This window comes from Mycothermus thermophilus (assembly GCF_041956435.1).
Source record: "Mycothermus thermophilus strain CBS 625.91 unplaced genomic scaffold VTJ04scaffold_3, whole genome shotgun sequence".
Lineage (NCBI taxonomy): Eukaryota > Fungi > Ascomycota > Sordariomycetes > Sordariales > Chaetomiaceae > Mycothermus > Mycothermus thermophilus.
In genome coordinates this window covers 1,511,181-1,528,902 of record NW_027191429.1, presented here as the reverse complement: position 1 = coordinate 1,528,902, position 17,722 = coordinate 1,511,181, and the positions used below count along the sequence as shown (strand labels likewise).

General features: G+C 56.8%; 8 protein-coding genes across 8 annotated transcripts; 4 read left to right on the top strand and 4 right to left on the bottom strand.

Moving 5' to 3' along the window:
- Positions 1 to 69: 69 nt before the first annotated feature.
- Positions 70 to 2,595, top strand: VTJ04DRAFT_4664 (uncharacterized protein; the record flags this gene model as incomplete). The annotated part of the gene is made up of 4 exons (XM_069362696.1): positions 70 to 164; positions 277 to 716; positions 776 to 2,407; positions 2,480 to 2,595. 4 exons carry the CDS (start codon positions 70 to 72, stop codon positions 2,593 to 2,595), a joined length of 2,283 nt encoding a protein of 760 aa, XP_069219617.1.
- A 654-nt stretch (positions 2,596 to 3,249) lies between these two features.
- Positions 3,250 to 6,541, bottom strand: VTJ04DRAFT_4663 (uncharacterized protein; the record flags this gene model as incomplete). The annotated part of the gene is made up of 3 exons (XM_069362695.1): positions 3,250 to 4,011; positions 4,070 to 6,132; positions 6,214 to 6,541. The coding sequence occupies 3 exons, from the start codon at positions 6,539 to 6,541 to the stop codon at positions 3,250 to 3,252; spliced, it is 3,153 nt and encodes a 1,050-aa protein (XP_069219616.1).
- Positions 6,542 to 7,176: 635 nt separating this feature from the next.
- VTJ04DRAFT_4662 (uncharacterized protein) lies at positions 7,177 to 8,711 on the top strand (the record flags this gene model as incomplete). The annotated part of the gene is made up of 5 exons (XM_069362694.1): positions 7,177 to 7,263; positions 7,331 to 7,396; positions 7,562 to 7,648; positions 7,729 to 7,851; positions 7,920 to 8,711. The coding sequence occupies 5 exons, from the start codon at positions 7,177 to 7,179 to the stop codon at positions 8,709 to 8,711; spliced, it is 1,155 nt and encodes a 384-aa protein (XP_069219615.1).
- Positions 8,712 to 8,726: 15 nt separating this feature from the next.
- VTJ04DRAFT_4661 (uncharacterized protein) lies at positions 8,727 to 10,889 on the bottom strand (the record flags this gene model as incomplete). The annotated part of the gene is made up of 3 exons (XM_069362693.1): positions 8,727 to 8,872; positions 8,956 to 8,985; positions 10,802 to 10,889. The coding sequence occupies 3 exons, from the start codon at positions 10,887 to 10,889 to the stop codon at positions 8,727 to 8,729; spliced, it is 264 nt and encodes an 87-aa protein (XP_069219614.1).
- A 1,302-nt stretch (positions 10,890 to 12,191) lies between these two features.
- VTJ04DRAFT_4660 (uncharacterized protein) lies at positions 12,192 to 12,474 on the top strand (the record flags this gene model as incomplete). The annotated part of the gene is made up of 2 exons (XM_069362692.1): positions 12,192 to 12,304; positions 12,378 to 12,474. 2 exons carry the CDS (start codon positions 12,192 to 12,194, stop codon positions 12,472 to 12,474), a joined length of 210 nt encoding a protein of 69 aa, XP_069219613.1.
- Positions 12,475 to 12,553: 79 nt separating this feature from the next.
- VTJ04DRAFT_4659 (uncharacterized protein) lies at positions 12,554 to 12,917 on the bottom strand (the record flags this gene model as incomplete). Its single annotated transcript, XM_069362690.1, has 2 exons — positions 12,554 to 12,613; positions 12,687 to 12,917. The coding sequence occupies 2 exons, from the start codon at positions 12,915 to 12,917 to the stop codon at positions 12,554 to 12,556; spliced, it is 291 nt and encodes a 96-aa protein (XP_069219612.1).
- A 1,724-nt stretch (positions 12,918 to 14,641) lies between these two features.
- VTJ04DRAFT_4658 (uncharacterized protein) lies at positions 14,642 to 15,898 on the top strand (the record flags this gene model as incomplete). The annotated part of the gene is made up of 1 exon (XM_069362689.1): positions 14,642 to 15,898. One exon carries the CDS (start codon positions 14,642 to 14,644, stop codon positions 15,896 to 15,898), a length of 1,257 nt encoding a protein of 418 aa, XP_069219611.1.
- Positions 15,899 to 16,411: 513 nt separating this feature from the next.
- Positions 16,412 to 17,591, bottom strand: VTJ04DRAFT_4657 (uncharacterized protein; the record flags this gene model as incomplete). The annotated part of the gene is made up of 3 exons (XM_069362688.1): positions 16,412 to 16,677; positions 16,755 to 16,992; positions 17,088 to 17,591. The coding sequence occupies 3 exons, from the start codon at positions 17,589 to 17,591 to the stop codon at positions 16,412 to 16,414; spliced, it is 1,008 nt and encodes a 335-aa protein (XP_069219610.1).
- Between the last annotated feature and the right edge of the window lie 131 nt (positions 17,592 to 17,722).

The window sequence follows — 17,722 nt, the reverse complement described above, 5'->3', positions numbered from 1 at the left end:
AACACAGCAACACCACCACAGCGCCGTCCTTGGGACCTCAATGAGGCATTCGGCATCTCAATCGCAATCATGGGGAGACGTCCGAATGCACTCATTGCCCAGTACTTCGAGCGCGGACCGAAGCTGCAAGATCAGAGCAACCGATACCCCCACACATGCAAAGCGTGAGCTGCCACCGCTCTTTTGTCCCTTTTGCGATTTCGCAACGGACCCGCGTCGTCCGGCTCCATCTCATTGGAGACTGACCGACTGACTTTCCTTCTTCAATATGCGCAGGTGTGGAGAGCACTTCCCTCGTGGTCGCCTCGACAGCTTGACAAGCCACTTGACCAAGAAATGCCCGGCAATTTCTGAGGCAGAGAGGGTCAATGCCCTGTTGACGCTGTCGGGCATGGGCCATGCGTCGCAGCGATTCCAACAAACCCAACAGGCGCAAGCCCAAGCTCAGGCACAGATTCAAGCCCAGGGCCAGGTTCCTGTGGCGCCCAATGGCTCATCGGTCGACTTGCCCATGATCCAACGCGACTGGACCGCGCTGGGAGTTCTCGCCGAAGTGTCGCGACAGATTGACCTGAACGAGAAGAACGATGATCGCGCCCAGCCTGCCGGTCCGGGCACAGCCCTCGGCGCACAACCTGATGGGCAGCTGCAGGAACCAACTACGATCGGAAACTCCCAAGAAGCCGCTCAAGATGCCGGGTTGCAGGCCGTGAAGAGTAAGTTGACGGGAAATCAAATCAGCGAACTTGTTTCTTGCTAACTGATTGTCTACCAGCCGAGCCTGCTCCCGAGGACATTGCCGACCGAACCTTGACGGCCGAGGAACGCCTCCAAGAGATTCTCCGCGCCGATAACCCCCAGGCTGATTCTGCCAATAACATCACAATGGCCGCAGCCGCAACTGCGCGCCTCCATCCGACATACCTTGACCCTGAGATTCTCGAAGAACAGGCTGCTGCCGCTGCCGAAGCTGCTACCGCGGCCACATCTTCTAACAATGCCGAGAACGAGGGCTTGGTCACCGCGCCCGCTGAAACAACAAACTTCCCCGTCCCGGAAATGAGTGGTGCAGAAGATGCCATGGCTCCGAATACAAGTAATGCGGCTACACATCCCTCTGTTCCAGCAGTGTCGAGCGCTCCGTCACCGTGGGGCGTCATAACATACACGGCAGACTCATTTCCCGCCGGTGTCCCGACTACCAATGCAGCTCCTATGCCCATGCAAGCTACAACCCTGGGACCACACGGGAAAGGGGTGTTTCGACTGGATGCCGGTCCAAACGGAGCCAAGGCTCGCCATTCTCGGGCTCGATTCAGTGCCACTAGGCGCAAGGAGGTCCAAGAGGTGCGCAAGATCGGCGCTTGCATCCGCTGTCGCGTTCTGCGAAAGACATGCTCCCAGGGTTCGCCCTGCGACACATGCCGAAAGGTTCTGTCTCCGCGGGTCTGGCGCACCGGCTGCGTCCGCACCAAGTTTTCGGAGGAATTGGACATGTACTCGGCTGGCGTGCAGATAGTTCTTGCTCAGGCCAGGGTCAACCAGATTAAGCAGGCTGTGAACCTTGTCAGCCACGGTCTCGTTGTGGAGGCATGCCATTTCCCCGACTGTGCACCTCGCCTGCTGCTTCAGGTGCTGCAGCGCGACCCCGACCGGGATGCTGAAGGAAAACTGGTCGACCCGAACGTCGTTGAGGACAAGCCATCGACCTATCCGATCGTCATGCTCGACAATGAGAACCAAGATGTGCCGATCCGCGTCGAGACATACATGCGCCAAGTCTTGCCCGACTTGATTCGCCGGGAACCGTCTCACTTCATGCAAGTGACGCTGCAAACAGCAGTCGATGTCGCGGAAAAGACCAACGACGAGTTGCTGAAGAAATCGCTTGAACTGTGGGGTCTGGTTGAGATCCTGGACCGCGAGCGGCAATGGACCATCACTGTCAAGCCGCTGGGCGACGAGGGCGAACCGCGACTCATCAAGGAGGATACGGATGGTGAGCTTTTCAATACCATCTGTCTCCAGCTTGCCGCCGCTGCTGAACGGAAGGCTGCTGCCACCAGCAAAACTCTCCTCACTGGTATGCAACGCGTTCTGCAGGACAGCAAGGTCCGCATCGACTTCAACATGTACTTTGCGGTCCTGATCCTGCTCAATTGCGTCGAGAAGTCCAGCTGGGCCTTCAAGGCCTGGGAGCAGGAGAACTTGCGTCACCTGTGGCCTCTCGAGAAGGAGCCTGGGAGCTTTGCTCAGCAGGGCTATGTCATTGCGGGCCTTCTTCAGATGTTGCTCGGCATTCGCAAGGCCCTCCCCAAGACATCGCGCCGGGAGAGCGACGGGAAGCTGGTCACCGAGGAGGAGAACCCAATTATCAAGGGTTATTTTGAGGCCATCAGCCTAGACTGTGAGTACACATTGCCAGCTATACAGTGCATCTTACAATTGCTGAAGTACTAACAAGAGTGTGTTGATACAGTCGCCCAAGTCAAGGCGAAACAGGTGCGCCCGGGTTTCTCGCCGACCGATTCCCGCTCATTTGAGCTTCTGTTCTGCTCGACCCTCCTCCTTCCTCCCAGTAACAACGACTCTTGAACTGGAGTATGCTGGACACTCAAACCAAACCAACACGCACAGTTCCCAGTGAAGAGCTGCTTCAGCTGCCTCTCCAATGCTGGAATTTTCTCGATGGGACTGCGAGGCACATCCTTCTTGTCACCGTTGTTGACGAGAGACAGGATGCGGCATACACTCTGTCCTCTCTTTATGACATGTATGACTATATACGGCTTTTTTGGGGGCGCTTTCTGGTGTCATTCCAGGGGCTGGGGAGCGATTTGCAACCCTAATGATGTTGGACTTTTGGCCCCTGCAGCGAGAATCATTTGGCTTTATCACGGAACCGCAGCCACCTCGATGGGTTTCACGGCGGGAAAACAAAGAAAACCAAAACCCTAAAAAACTTAGATGAAATACCCCAGGGAGGAAGGCCATTCACAGTCACCGGAACTGCCCTGATTCTAAAGGGATAATACGGGTCTCGCATAGTTGAGATATCCTCCGGTAGTTATTCAATGAGAAAGGATCTTTATAGAGGCGGACTTGACACGTGAACCCAAACCATACCACTCTGGTACTTGCTTGATTCATTGATTGCTTGCTTGCTCTACTACAAAACGCGCCGTCACCAAAAGGAGTCTGTGTCCAACAACAAATCAAAATTCAACCCCCCAGACGTATTACCAACTTTCATCTATCACTCCCTACACTCAGCCCTGTATCCCTCCTCAACAATGCTCCAGGGCCAACCGCCACAGCAGCCGCCGCCGCCGCCGCCGCCACGGCCGCCAACCTCTTCGGCTTCCTGAAGCACCCAAACTCGCCCTTGGAAGCCTCCCTCAACCTCTTCAGCACGGCTCTCAGCTCTGGAAGCTCCGCCTGCAGCCTCGCGCGCGCGTCATTGTCCGTGCGCGCGTCCAACTCCTGATAAATGGCGCTCTGCAGCTCCGACGCGCGGTCGGTGGTGTAGTGGCTCAGCGTCTGGGCGACGAACTCGACGTCAAGCGTCGCCTGGAGGAGGGCCTCAAGGTGGTACCGCTGGCGGGCGGCGCGGAAGGCTTCCAGGAGCTCGCGCGAGGCTTGCTCGAGGAGGTAGGAAAGAACTTCGGTAGCGAGGGAGGGAGCAGTGGTGGTGACCTGGGTGTGGACGAGGACCAGGCCGAGGAGGGCTTCGTAGACGTAGGGACGGACTTCGCGCGGTTTGGTACCTGGTGGAGGACACCAGTCGGGAGCGGTGACGCCGGCACGGATGACCCTGCGTAAAGATTCGATCGCCGGACGGGTGTAAGATTGGAAGAGCCGGGCGTCGATCTGGCCGAGCACGTCGCGGATGGTCTTGGTTTCGTCTGTGAGCTTGACGGAGAAGGCGTTTTCAAACTGGGTGTTGAGGTTGGGCACGACTGTGGAGCGTAATGCTTGCAGATTGCTGAGCGTCAGGAGCATGCGGACGTTCTGGAGCAAGGTGCGTTAGCCTGAGGACCGGGAAGAGACGGAGAATCAGAAAACCTACCCTATCGGCCGCATCCATGGTGCCACCGCTGAGGGTCGTCACGGTACTATTGACGATGGCGTAGCCATCGGTATCGACGGTCCAGTCGTCATCCGCCTTTTGGGGGAACCTCTCGGCGTTCTCAACCATGCCGCTGAGGGCTTTGTAAAGCGTTGTGACGTACTGGCTACGAACCATCTGCAGCAATTTTGTCGGCGGCGGCAGAATAATATCTTCTGCGCCCGGCTTGGACATGGCGTCCGAGACGTAGAGAATTTTTTGCATGCCTGTGAGCAGCGCGCCCTCAAAGGCGGAAAAGCTGGCCGGCATTTTGGTCACGTCGCGGCTATCAGGGGACCGGTGCCAGTCCTCGACATACTTGATATTTTCGGCATCCCGGTTCCAAGCGGCGCAGAGGGCCGTGACGCATCGCTCCCTAGCGGCGCCGACCAACGCCCTGACACGCTCCAACTCAGCCGGGTCCTTGCCTACAGGCTCGATGGACGCCATATCGGCGGCACCGCTCCCTACAAGAGCGAGCATCTTGGAGAGGAAATGGGCACCGCTGAGTGAGTTCGACCACGGAGGCCAGAAGGCGAACTTCTCCCATGGTTCCCCGCGCTTTGGCGACGGCGGTGGCGGGTTGTTGGCATCCAGATTGAAGCGGGGGTCCCGAGGTGTAAGGGAACCGGACATGGCCGGTGTACCTGGTGAGGGGGGAAGGGGCGAGAAAAGTAACGAGATATCCTCAGGTGGCGGCCCAGCGAAGAAGAGGAGAATATGGTCGCGGATCATGCTCACCAACTCGATGGTGCCCTTCTCCAGGTCGGCAGTTCCCTGTTGGGAGAGGCGGTGATGGGTCGCCGACTCGCCTTTGTAGCCCAGGGGCAAACTCCGTTGCGTGTTGCCATCGACGAAGCCCTGCACTGTTTGCCAGAAGTCGACCACCTCACCGAGGATGCCCTGAGGGGAGAGCATATTGCGCACAAAGGCGGTGTTCATTTCCCAGAGTTCGATGATGTCCGAGGAATCGAATGTCTTGGACATGGTCTCGATGGATTGCCTGCCGAGTGTACGCATATGAGCTGCGATGGCTTGCGGTTTCGGGTTCTCCCCGTTGGCAAGACGGCGGCGCAAGAACTCGATCTCCACCTTGGTTCGCTCAGCCGTTGCCTGGATCTTGCTCTTCAGGTAATCATATCGGCTCAAGAGCCACACCCAAATGGGATTATCCTCGACGCCAAGCTCCAAAAGGAGAGAAATCAGCTCCATGTGCTGGTCGCCATCGCGGTGGCCGGGCGTCTCTATCCTGGCCAGGTTGTATGGAGATATGAGCTTTCGCCAAATGTCACGCTTGAGCAGCTGAATTTGCTCGTCGACATCGTGCCACATGCGCGCAGCTAGTAGAATCCGGTAGAGCTGGTCGTCGGTCGGCTGGGAGGACTTGATCTCCTCGGCTAGCTCCTTAGCTTCGTCCGCAAACCTGCGTGCCTTGGTATACTCTTCAACCAGGGTCTCGTGGTCCTTGCGCTTTATGCTGTCGGCGATAGCTGCGCTGATTTCTATGTACTCTTTGTATTGCTCCAGGGCTGAGGCGACCGTCTTGAGATGCTCCTCCTTTTCTCTCCCTCCAAGCGCAGGACCCCAGACCTCTTCGGCCTTGGCCGAGACATCCAACAACGGCGCCTTGACACCGATCACGCCGTACTCGCTCTCCTTCACCAATGCATTCTTCTTACGAGGGTCGAGGGCAGGGGAGAGCGGGGCGGTGATAGGAGGTGGCCCACTGGTGCTCCGAAAGCTGCCCCGGCTAGCGTGGCGGGAGTGGCCGCGTGTTCGCGAGGGATTCGGATCAGCGCCGCGGTATTTCATTTCCTTGTAGACATTGTCGATGGTGGCTTTTGCGCGGACGAAGCGCTCAAAATTGGACTCGACAAGGACTTTCAGGGAGGCTGATTTCTGGTCGATGGAGCGGGAGAGGACATCGAGGCCATTGAGAAGTGACTGTGTATCGGCGGTGGCATGCATCTGTGACAGAAATAAGGCCGGGGAGAACGTGGTGGAGGAGAGGAGGAATCGGTTGCCTGTGAAGCGCCACACAGAGACTGAGCGTCAGCCAGCTTGTCCTCTAGGTACTCCCCTATCGGCCGCCTGGACAAACTCACGAAGCTTCACATCGTCTTGCAGCGGGACGCCCAGACGTTTCAGGGTACGAACCACGCTGTCGGTAGTACCCAGAGGATCTGGTTCATCCTTCTGCACCAAGTTTGCGATGCCGCTGCCCGAGTTCTCAGAACCCGGGAGGATGCTGCTCCGGTTGCTGACAGCCCGTTCCAGGGCCTGGTACCGCGACTTCCTGCGGTTCGCCTTCTTCTTGGCGGCGTCCTCGTCGTCGGACGCTTCGCTGTCGCGGTCCTTTTCGGCAGGCCATTGTGTCAAGTCGAGAGTCGAGATCTGGTAGAAGTCGAGGACGGTACGCTCGAGGTCGGCCATGGTGCCTTGTGTCGTCGTCGTGGGACCACGGAGAGGGATGGGGAAAAGGGTCGAAATCACCTGGCGCCCCGAGGGTTCATGGTGTCTTGATGGACTGGACCGTGTTGCCTGCGATGCTGCTGACCGTCGTCGTCCGTCCTGGGGCCCTGCCTTCAACGGTACGGTGGACGAAGGAGAGGTCGTCGGGAGCGGAGGTCGGCACGGAGTGGATGCTACAGGGAAGCCACCTTATGGATCCCGAAACACGGACCTTCAGGGTTCGGGAAGGACGGAGCACCAAGGTCCCCACAGAGCGAGCCTGCTGCTCGTTTTCTGCCGGGCGGTGAGGGACTGAGCTTCCCAAACTGGAAACTACATACGTCAATGTGCCAAGGCTGGACCACCCGCCCCCACCCCCCAGCCCCAGCTTCCCGCATGCCCGGCATGGATCATGAAGCGATTGATTTTGTTATCTGCAAATCAGCATCCGAAAAATCAAACTCCAACTTCTACGCCGTACACTACCTCATCCTCTTCACACCCGTTTCCATATCCTCCCGCAGCAAACCCGGCCGAAGGAAGCGTCAGACCTCGACGACCTTCTGCTCGCCCTCATCCTAATCAAAACCACAGTCTCGGCCGGACCCGAAGTCATCATGTTTGCTCTCCGTTCTGTTGCGGCGCCCGTCCGGCGCCAATGCTTCCGCGCTGCCCCCCGCGCTGTGGCCTCTTTTGCGGTGCAGGTGCGACAGCAGCCCGCCACCAGAACACAAACACTCGAGCAATGGGACTGACAGATTCCAACTTCAGAACCAAAGGCTGTACTCGACAACAGGGGAACGTGTTGCCAAGTTTGAGGGCAAGAAGGATGCGCAGGTACGCAAAATGTTTTTTGCTTGCTCCTCTGCGACAACAACCTCCAACCGCCGCCGCAAGCCGGTCTTGGCGTGAAAATCACTCAAAGATCCCGACGACGACTACAACAACGATATGGTTGAAGGAGAAAACATATGGATGTGGCAGCTGATATCCTGTTTCTAGGGTCGCTACACTGTCAGCTTGATCGAGGGTGACGGTATTGGCCCCGAAATTGCTGCGGCCGTCAAGGACATCTTTGCTGCGGCCAAGGTTCGTCTCTCGCTTCCGCTCATCCGGCAACACCAGCCAGCCTGCAACCCGGCGGCAGCAATGCTCACACAGTAGCACAGACCCCCATCGTTTGGGAGCCCATCAACGTCGACCCCATCCTCAAGGACGGCAAGACTGCCATTCCGGATGAGGCTATCGAGAGCATCAAGAGGAACAAAATTGCCCTCAAGGGTCCCCTCGCCGTGAGTGCCTTCCCATTGGTATCTTCCGCACCCTGATTATATTCTAACCCCCGGTTGCTTGCTTCCAGACTCCCATTGGCAAGGGCCACGTCTCCCTGAACCTGACGCTCCGCCGGACCTTCAACCTCTTCGCCAACCTGCGCCCCTGCCGGTCGGTGGCCGGGTACAAGACCCCGTACGACAACGTCGACACGGTTTTGATCCGCGAGAACACGGAGGGCGAGTATTCCGGCATTGAGCACGTGGTGGTCGACGGTGTGGTGCAGAGCATCAAGCTTATCACTCGTGAGGCCAGCGAGCGGGTCCTGCGGTTTGCCTTCCAGCACGCGCGGGCCATCGGCCGCAAGAAGGTGCGGGTCGTGCACAAGGCCACCATCATGAAGATGAGCGACGGTCTGTTCCTGTCGGTCGGCAACCAGGTTGCCAAGGAGTTCCCCGACATTGAGTTCGACGCTGAGCTGCTCGACAACACCTGCCTCAAGATGACCACCGACCCGACCCCGTACAACGACAAGGTGCTCGTCATGCCCAACCTCTACGGTGACATTCTGTCTGACATGTGCGCTGGCCTTATCGGCGGCCTTGGCCTGACCCCTTCGGGCAACATCGGTGATGAGTGCTCCATCTTTGAGGCTGTCCACGGCTCTGCCCCCGACATTGCTGGCAAGAACCTGGCCAACCCCACCGCCCTGCTGCTCAGCTCCATGATGATGCTCCGGCACATGGGCCTGAACGAGTACGCCGACCGCATTGAGAAGGCCACCTTCGACACCCTCGCCGAGGGCAAGTCCCTGACTGGCGACCTGGGCGGCAAGGCCAAGACCAACGAATACGCTGCCGCCATCATCGAGAAGCTCTAGGATATCCCTCTTTCCTCAGTTGTATAGACTGTGTATGTACTTGTACCTTGTACGACGTTGGAGATAAGCATCTTGGCCGGTCGGGTGGTAACGATGTCGATGAATATGCTTTGCGGTCTCGTGGTCTTGTGGTGGTGAGATGAATTGGTCGATAGTCGTGGCTCACACAGGGGCGCGGGTTTTACCAATTGGCTCGGCGGGGGTATAGGTCGGAGGGGAAGGTTTCTCACGGTTCGCAATTCACTCCCGTGATCCTCTGTGGCACTCTGGGCATCTCATTTCTTTATTGTTAGCAATGGATCTGCACAAAGGTTTTCCAAGACGGTTCAGTGAGTGGACATGCAGGAGATTGTGATAGGAAACGGAGAGCGATGTTCTGTGTCTTGCTGCCAAGGTGTCACAGGCACCATTGATTCACAAGACCGTAGCCTTGGCCCCCGACCAACTCCAAGCACCTCACGTCTAACACCATCAAAGCCTTGTATCACGCCGCCTTCCTTGGCGGCTTGTGAGTCAAGATTTGAACACTGTTGGGCCAAGGTAAATGTGACGTGGACTCCCTCCTGGGAAAGCCGATTGAGGGTATACACATGTATGTACGTAAGTGTATGGACACGAACCGACTCCCCAATCTTGGAATTGGAAGTCCCAAGCAGAGCCAAGAGGCTCAGGTCTTCCAGGCCATCGTCGGTTTCAGGCTTTCCATGACCCAAGCGTGCTGCGGTGGCACATTGACTCAACACAAAAACAATCCCACCAGATCTCGCTGATGCGTGAGTGTGTTACTCCCGACAGCATCCCACGATCTAGATTTTGTTTTCTCTCTCGGATGGCCTTCTTGCCAGGCCCGCCAAGATTCAAGAAAGCTGCATCACAGCGCACCAACCCCGAACTGGGATGCCGAGGACGTCTTGGCCCGTTCGTGTGTCCTCCCGGCTTGTCCATCCAACCCCAGATTTCGCTTCATACTTATACCTAGTACTATACTCATGCAAGGCGGCACACAAAGCAGTCGTTGTAGTTACATGCGTCAGCGTGCTAATATTCCTGTCCTCCGAAAGATTTATTGCGGCGGCCGGACGGACTGTTGCTCTGACAGGTTGGTGTGGGGGAACGGAAACTGCAACGGCCACACAACCAGGGCGGGCTTGCCAGCCCCGCGGACGACTAGCCAGTCGCACTTGCCTAAAGCGAAAGGAAGGACGACATCTCATTGGGCAGTGCTCTCTAAAGAGCCCCAGCCCTCTGGGGTCGCAACGAGGGAGAGGCTCCACTTCCTCGGCCTTTCTCCCGTCCCCCACACACTCCACCACAAGCAAACGAAGCAGAACTAAACCTTGGGATACCCCAACGAACTCCCCGGGGCCTTCTAGGACTCCGTAGGTACCGGGCAATTGAAGCGTGTCCTGTTGCTCTTCAGACATCTTTCTCTCCTCAAGATGACGGAAGAAATGATGATACCAATTTCTGTGCCCAACAGCGTGATGCCGCATGAAGCTGCGGGCGGGGAGCAAAGTCTGAGACCTTCAAGCCACAAACACGTGCGAGTTCGTTGCGTTCATCCGGGCTGCATGGTACAGGCGCCCAAGTGCAGTCGGGGACAGCCCCCGTCCAGAAAATCACTCACCTAGCCCTAACCACCCTTCCTCCCGGCAGCCTCCCCGAGTCGTCAAGTCGTTATGTTGCAGCAGCAGTAGCAGCAGCACGAGCTGCTGAAGCATGTACATCTGACGTTACGTGTCTCTTCCATGTGTATTCCCCCTCCCGGAGGAAGCCGTCGAACCTGCAGAGGTTATGCACAATGTGGAGGTGTGTATGTGATGGGTGACACGGACGATGTCTTGAGGCTGGCCTGCCGGGCGTATCTCGAACTACACGACCACGACAAGCACCAAGAAAAAAAGTTTGCGACTTCTTGCGTAACAGTCAACCAGAACTTTTGTGCGTTCTTGCAGGCTTCCATGCAGGGCACGCGGTGAGCGCCGAGTCTTGCGTTTCGTCTTTGTCCGCCGACGCCAAGGTCTTGGTTGAGGCAGTATGTACGTAAGAATGTAAATCCAATTCATCGATGGATGGTTATCGCAACACACCGGCGCCGTTGCCGCACACAAGACGGACGGAGGTACGGAGGGCAGCGTCGAGGTTTGCAGCTCCTTCGGCGGCGCGCGGCGGCGACATCACCGGAACGGGCGGGTTGCGGTATTCCGCGGTTTGTTTCGCATGTCGCCCTCGCTCCCGATCGTCTCGCGCATGGCAGGGCTGCCCGGGCAAGGTTTTCTTGACTGTGTAGATTGTAGGTTCTTCGAGAGGCCAGCCTCGGGGTGTTTTCCAGGTTGTCAAGGCGCGACGGTTTGCCCGACAAAGACGAGAACTCCATGTGTGGCAAATGATGTTCGTGAACTCTCGTCTCGCCCCAGTTCTAGGTCCAGGACGATCACTGACCTATTTGTCAGGCATAGTTGACAAGTACATACATTCATATCAAATCCCTTGCTATCGAAATCACTGCGATGGCAGGCCAGAAACAGACAATGTTGCCGCCGGGTTGGAAATCGATGAGAGGCGAGATCTGGGGAAACCCTACATTCGTCGATTACATAACCGACCTTATCGGACACCACGGGCAGTTTACAAACGATATTATCCGCTTCGCGCACAGCATGCCTCCATCGCCAATACGTACCAGTGGAGGCGGGCCCGGCAATCTGGTGTCTCTGTCTGTCGTGCTTCGGAGCTGAGGGGTCGAATTTGCGATTCTGGTACTTTTGTTGTGGGATCCATCAACCAGGGCATCCGAAGCTCGGGGCACTGGCGGAGAGCTGCAACGCCATGGGTCCAGGGGTTTGGTGTCGTGCGAACGCGGGCGCGGGCGCCCAGTGAGAAGGCCGAGACCCGGTGCGAGTGTGTTGGCGAGAAGTTCAACCCGCATGGCCTCAAGTGAGGTGGGCGACCATTCCTTCGTTGGGACCTTGAAGCGGTGATTTACCTGGTTGATGCATTGGTGACGAGAGGTCCCTCGCACGTCCTGGACCTCAATATCAGGTATGTATGTACATCACTCTCACGCACCCCCTCCCCTCCATTTGTCCTCGCTACCCCCCCCCCCGGCGCAACCGGCCCACATCCGGCCTGCCGCCTTTTTGTGGAAGCACGACATGCCTCCTTTTCTCGGAGAAACGCAAGCCTGATGAGACACAGATCCGGGGGGTGTAGTGTCCCCGTCTAACACCACAAGACGGCTGGAGCCGCACCGGGTGGGATGGGATGAATGCCCTCCACTCCTGGAAGGCACTAGGTTCTCTTCTGGCTATATATACCTCAACCTCCTTCCCTCAAATCCGTCCCTCGATTCACATCTTGTTTCATCAAACCTATCCTTCTCATCTCTCCTGCGTTGCCGACGGCAAGAGGACGCTCCAGCCTCCAAACACCGCAAACACTCTCAACACCTTCTTTCACCTCACTCTTCACACTTCCAAAATGCCCTCTGCTCAGGAGCAGCTCATCCAGACCCTTGAGACCAAGGGTCTCCAGTTCCACATCAAGGCTGGCAATGCCAAGTGGAAGTGCACTCTTATGGACCGTGCTACCCAGTATGGCTCCCATTGTTGCTGGTCTTAATGTCATGAATCTGTCAACAGTATGATGACTAACACCCAACCGTAGCGAGAAGATGAAGGCCCAGCGCACAAACTCCTCTTCGTCTGTCTCGTCGTCGTCGTCCTCTACCTCGAGCAGTGCCGCGTCCACCAGGTCTCACTAAGTCACCACCACCACCTTACTGACGACGTGAACGACACTCAACGACGGGTGTCGATCTTTCGGGAAATCACCGAAATCACTTATACCGAACACATCACACTACCATTTCTAGACCCAACGGCAGACTCGGTGCCGGAGGCCTTTCGGACAGAGAGGAGCGATAGATTCCACAAGATCCAGCGGACCTACAACCTAGAGTTTTAATCCTGGAACCTGGATTCGAAGCTGCAAGATCTCGGATGAATCGTCGACGGTGGGGATCCTCTTCCTAGGAGGGGTGGACCCCCTTCTGGAAAACGAACTGGAGGGGCGTTTGGAAGCCGTGGCTGCCGGCCTCGGGCTTCGGCGGCCGGAGCTACCGGAGAGACCGAGGCGCGTCTCTCGCCTCCGGTTCCTTTCTCTCTCTTCTTTGGCCTTTGGCATCTGCTCACCCGGTTCTTGCATTCAACTTTACATAGTACTTGTCGTTTTTGTTTTATTGGTGTTCAGGAGGGAGGCCGGAAAATATTGGCTTGGGCATGTCATATACCTTACAGGCAGGGCGTTCATATGGAATACCAAAGCTATAATTGCTCAACTTTCAAGGGTACAGATCCCGTCGTTGTTGTTTTTCCGTTGGCCTCGAATGTCGTTGTTGTCTGTCCGTTACCAAATGGTGCCAGAAAGGGGGGTTGGAGGTGAGGTCGCCGTTGAAATGCATATTCACGTATTATCTGTCCAAAGGGCACTGTCCCGACTTGAGATGTCCGAGGCATACCAGAACTCCCATGGTCTCTCTGGGTTCCAGATTGATGAACATTGCGATAGGAAATTTCCAGCAAGACAATTCCATGGCTGGGAAATGAAATCTCGACATTCGACCTCGTGGGTACCGCTTTGATGGGCATCTTTGTTTGACGATATGGGATGTTGTCATCTCCCATGAGACTTTGCCATCAGTCCCGGTGCTCGGGTTTCCAAATCCATCGCAATGGGCGTCTCGGGTCACACAAGGCTCATATCCGAGCTGCGCTCCACTTTTATCACAGGCTATCAGGCACAGGATTTACCCTTGTCGGCGTTTGTTGTGCTCGCGATTGTGCCGACCGGGGAAAGTTGGGGGACCTGAGGTCGAGGATGACATCAGCTCTTTGTCGCTTCTGTTGACATTGTTCAGTCCCGAATCCCGTTCGGCTTTGGATGACCAAAACGCTTCTTGTGGATGCAATTACGCACGCGCTATCCGAAGGTCGAAATGACCTTTTACTTATTTAAGACCCGCGAAAAGACGGCCGCAACTTTCCTTACTAGTAGAGATCAATCTTCAACCGTTTTGGTTGGGATCATCGGCCATGTTGCCCCGCTTAAGCACCAAGGTGCCAGTGGAGGAGAACACCTGACGACGAACAGCGGCTGCCGCCCTGCTACGTCAGCTGCCGCGTCAGGGCGCACTTCACTCACCCTCAACCCCTCCAACCATCCAACGACAAGACAAAAGGGACGCTTGTCCCCTGGTTTTGCTTCGCCAACCCTCTCTCTCACTCTCTCCAGCTGCGTCCTCTTCCCCGCTCGGTTCGACTTCTCTCGCTCATCTCGTCCTCCCATCTTCACCAACCCAGGATACTTAGTTCTCTTGCGGAGGGGCGCTTTTGTCGACAATGCCCCTCCCAGTTGCCGCCAAAGGTGAGAGCATCCATTTGATTGAATCCAGGTGATTGATCCCCTCGACATGCACGCATTGTTCGATCCGTCGTACCCTTGAACTCCACCCCTGACCCTGAATTGTCCTGCCATCAACTTCTTTCCCCGCGCCAATCGGTACCATGTTGTGTTGTGTTCGATGTGTGCCTCGTGGCCTGGGAGAGCCTGGCGTGTGGTGACCCCGGCCAGTTGCGGACCGCCGTTGCCCCAGCCCCGGCGGAGTGGCGAGGCGACACGCAATCACGGGGAAGATGAGGCTAGCGCCTGCTGCCTCACCTCTCAACCTGACGAAAACAAGATGTCAAATCATCAGACCTTGGTCTTTGCCTTTTAATCCTCGGACAACCCAAGACTCGAAAAGTCATCACTGGCTTCTCATTTGCATCATCGTCTTTGACAACCGTTTGACAACCGTTTGACGTCATTTTGCACACCGTTTTCAGGACTTGCATCTCGTCATCCTTCCTCCTCCATGATATCAATGAAGCATGCCTCCTATTAACCATGCTGTCCTCGCTCCAGTCGGCATTGCCGTCGCCGCGGTGACTGTCGCCGCTGCGATCGCCATCTACGAGATCCCAGAGGTCCGGCGGGCTGCCCAGGATCTCCGCCGTCGCATCGCCATTGCCCTTCATTCTCTCGGTGACAATGTAGACCCCGCCCATCCCCGCTTCAACCGCCCCGAAGATGCCGAAGGCTTCTATGAGTCCCACGAGCTCGACGCCGACGAGGAGACGAGGAGGAGGCAGCGGGAGGAGCTCATGTATTGGAACATGCTTCGCGAAGAGCGACTGAGGGAACAAGCCGAACGAGAGTCTCGTGACCGGCCACCGGGTCAGACATTTGAAGACTTCCTTGAGCCAGATGCCAGAGGCCCCAGCGGAACCTTGGTCTACAATACTGGTGCCAGTACCCGGGATCTCGACACTTCCGGCGTCCTTCGTCGTCGCGGAAACCCCGAGGGTGTTCGGGGTCTTAATGCTGCGGTCCTGTCCAATCCCTTCGGCGACGAGTACGGCATTGAGATGGACGAACGTCCTCAGCTCCTCAGCCCGCCCCGCGATGAAGTGGAGATGCTTTCGGACATCTACGACGCCACGCCTCTTGTTCAGTCTCCCCGCCCCGAGCACGCCGAATCCGTTGCCCTCATTTCGCCCAGGCCCCTGCCCTCGACCAGTGAAGTGCTCTTTGAGTATGAGTCCCACGCTCCAAGCGAGTACGGCACTGCCATGAGCTCCACGGATAGCGATTTTACCCAGGAGCAGCAGAAACGTCCAGCCACGCCTGATCGGTCAACCACGCCAACAGCCACAGCCACCCCGTCTTCCCGCAGTGAAACCGTTGGTCGCGATGAGCTTGCCAACGACGAGTACATGACCGCTGGACAGTCCGACCGCGATGCCGCGGATGCGTACGCATCTATCCAGGCTTGGGCCCGTCATTCCTCCTCTCAGTCATTCGATAATGTGCAATACAATGGAGCCGCGAGCTTCTACTCGCCGTTGCCGCATACTCCGCAGGCGCCCATGTCGGAGCCTGAGCTGGTGAGCGAAGGCCAGCTCACGCCCACGACGAGCGATTCTGCGTCCGTTGTGGATGTGGCCGCTGCCGCCGCCGCTGCTGCTCAAGAGCGGAGCAATGAGGACGACGTCATGAGCATGACGGACGGTGGGGCACCCACGCCGGCTAGCTGGTCGGATGTTGGCAGTGTCGTGAGCGAGAGTGAGAGTGCTTGGAGGGGTTGAGCTTGCGCAAGATGCCCTTTTTCACCATTCTCTCTTGTTTGTATGCAAGGGTTCATCATTTGATGGTGTAGTTGGGCGCGATCCAATTTTCTATGCGCGATACCACCGGCATCAGGTCATGGAAGAGATTCCTAGGAAATGGAGTCATGGCGTTGCGAGGACTGTGAGGGACAGAAGGACGAACGCATTGCTGGATAACAGGACATCATCTATGGGATTGGGTTTGGGAATATCCTTGGGGTTTCATACTGCGTTGATCTCTCAGTCAAGATCTGTTCGTTGTGAGTTTGGGCTCTATTCCAGATGTTATGGTCATTACAGGAAATCGAATTGCATATGTCTTTTACACCTTGTAGCTTCATGAAGGGGACGGTTTCGCTGACGTGTTGATGTGCTAATACCTTGCTGAGATGGATGCACATACCCTCAAGTCTCAGCTGTCTGAAACACATCTTCACCTCTAGCTCTACGAGTGAAACGCCGCTCAATGTTTGAAGCTATACTATCTAGTATTCAGCATGGCGAGTTCTCACCCCAAGGCTCATCAGTCCGCCGCTTTCTCACAATCCTCATCCCTTTCCCCTCACCGTTCTTAACAGCGTCGACATAGTCACTCCACAATTCCTCGACGGTCTTTCCCAGCAGTTTGCGCCAAAAATCTTCCCCGCGGTACCTGTGCCGCTGCAGCCTGGCGTTAATGGCCCGAACTGTCCCCGGACCGAAGCGCGTCTCGAGGTACTCGAGGAAGTAGGCCGTGTGGTCGGAGCCACTGTCCCAAGCTGTTTTGCTTTGGTCAGCCTGAAAACTTTGGGCCAAAGCAAATGAAGAAGAAAAAAAATAAAAGAAAAATACATACACCCTTCCGTCCCTCGCCTCCAATGCGGCGGGCCCAGATCGCAGCACAAACGCACCCAATCCGCCACGCCCTCGATGAGGCCTCCGGGGCACGTCCCGCGGGCGTCCCACTGGTAGCAGTGCACCAGCTCGTGGGTGAGGACACCGCGGATCTCGTCCGCTAGGCGGGATTGAGGGTGGATGTGGTCGATGTAGCGGAGAGAGAAGTGGATCTCTTTGTGGTCGTCGTCGAGGTCGGACTGTGTTTTGGTTGAGAGGTTAGGTGCCATCAGTAAGTAGGTTCAAGTCTTGAAGAAAAGGAAGAAGACGAAGAGGAAAGGAAGTGCTGCATTACCCCCGTCGTGTACGCAATGCCGTCCATGTCGCGCAATACCAGCGTGACGGACCGGGTGCGCGGGGCATGGAGCCTGTCCGAGTACAGCAGGCTGCCGATGCGGTCGACAGCTTCAGACAGCACGGCGCCTGGGTCCGGGACGGCGCTCAGGAACTTGGCCGTCCCCGGGTGGGAGAGATCCTGGATTTTGAGGAGCAGTTTGGGGTGGGGGATGATGGGCTTGGGTGGCTTGGGTTCCGAGTCGGACTCGGAGTCGGACTCGGAAGATGAGGAGGTTCTTGCTTCCTCATCAACGTCGTTGTCATGGCCGCCGTCCCGGTGGTTCGGTGCTCCTGCTGCCGGAGCGGAGCACGGCGACGGGGTGGGGCCGCCGACGGCATCGTCCGTCCCAGCGGGAACTGCCGGATCGGACGAAGGGGTTGCTGATTCTGTCATGACAAGAGTAGGGGACACAGTCGGCGGCTGGACGCCAGTCCTGACTGGATACCGTTCACGCAGAACCATGGTGTTGGGTCTCAGGTTTCTCGCTGCTGCGCGTGGGTGGGGGTCAAGTCAAGGGATAGTAGTTAGATGCCTTCTGTAAGGATGCGCTCAAACACAAGGGGCGGAGTTTGTGTCGAACGGAGAACCCACCG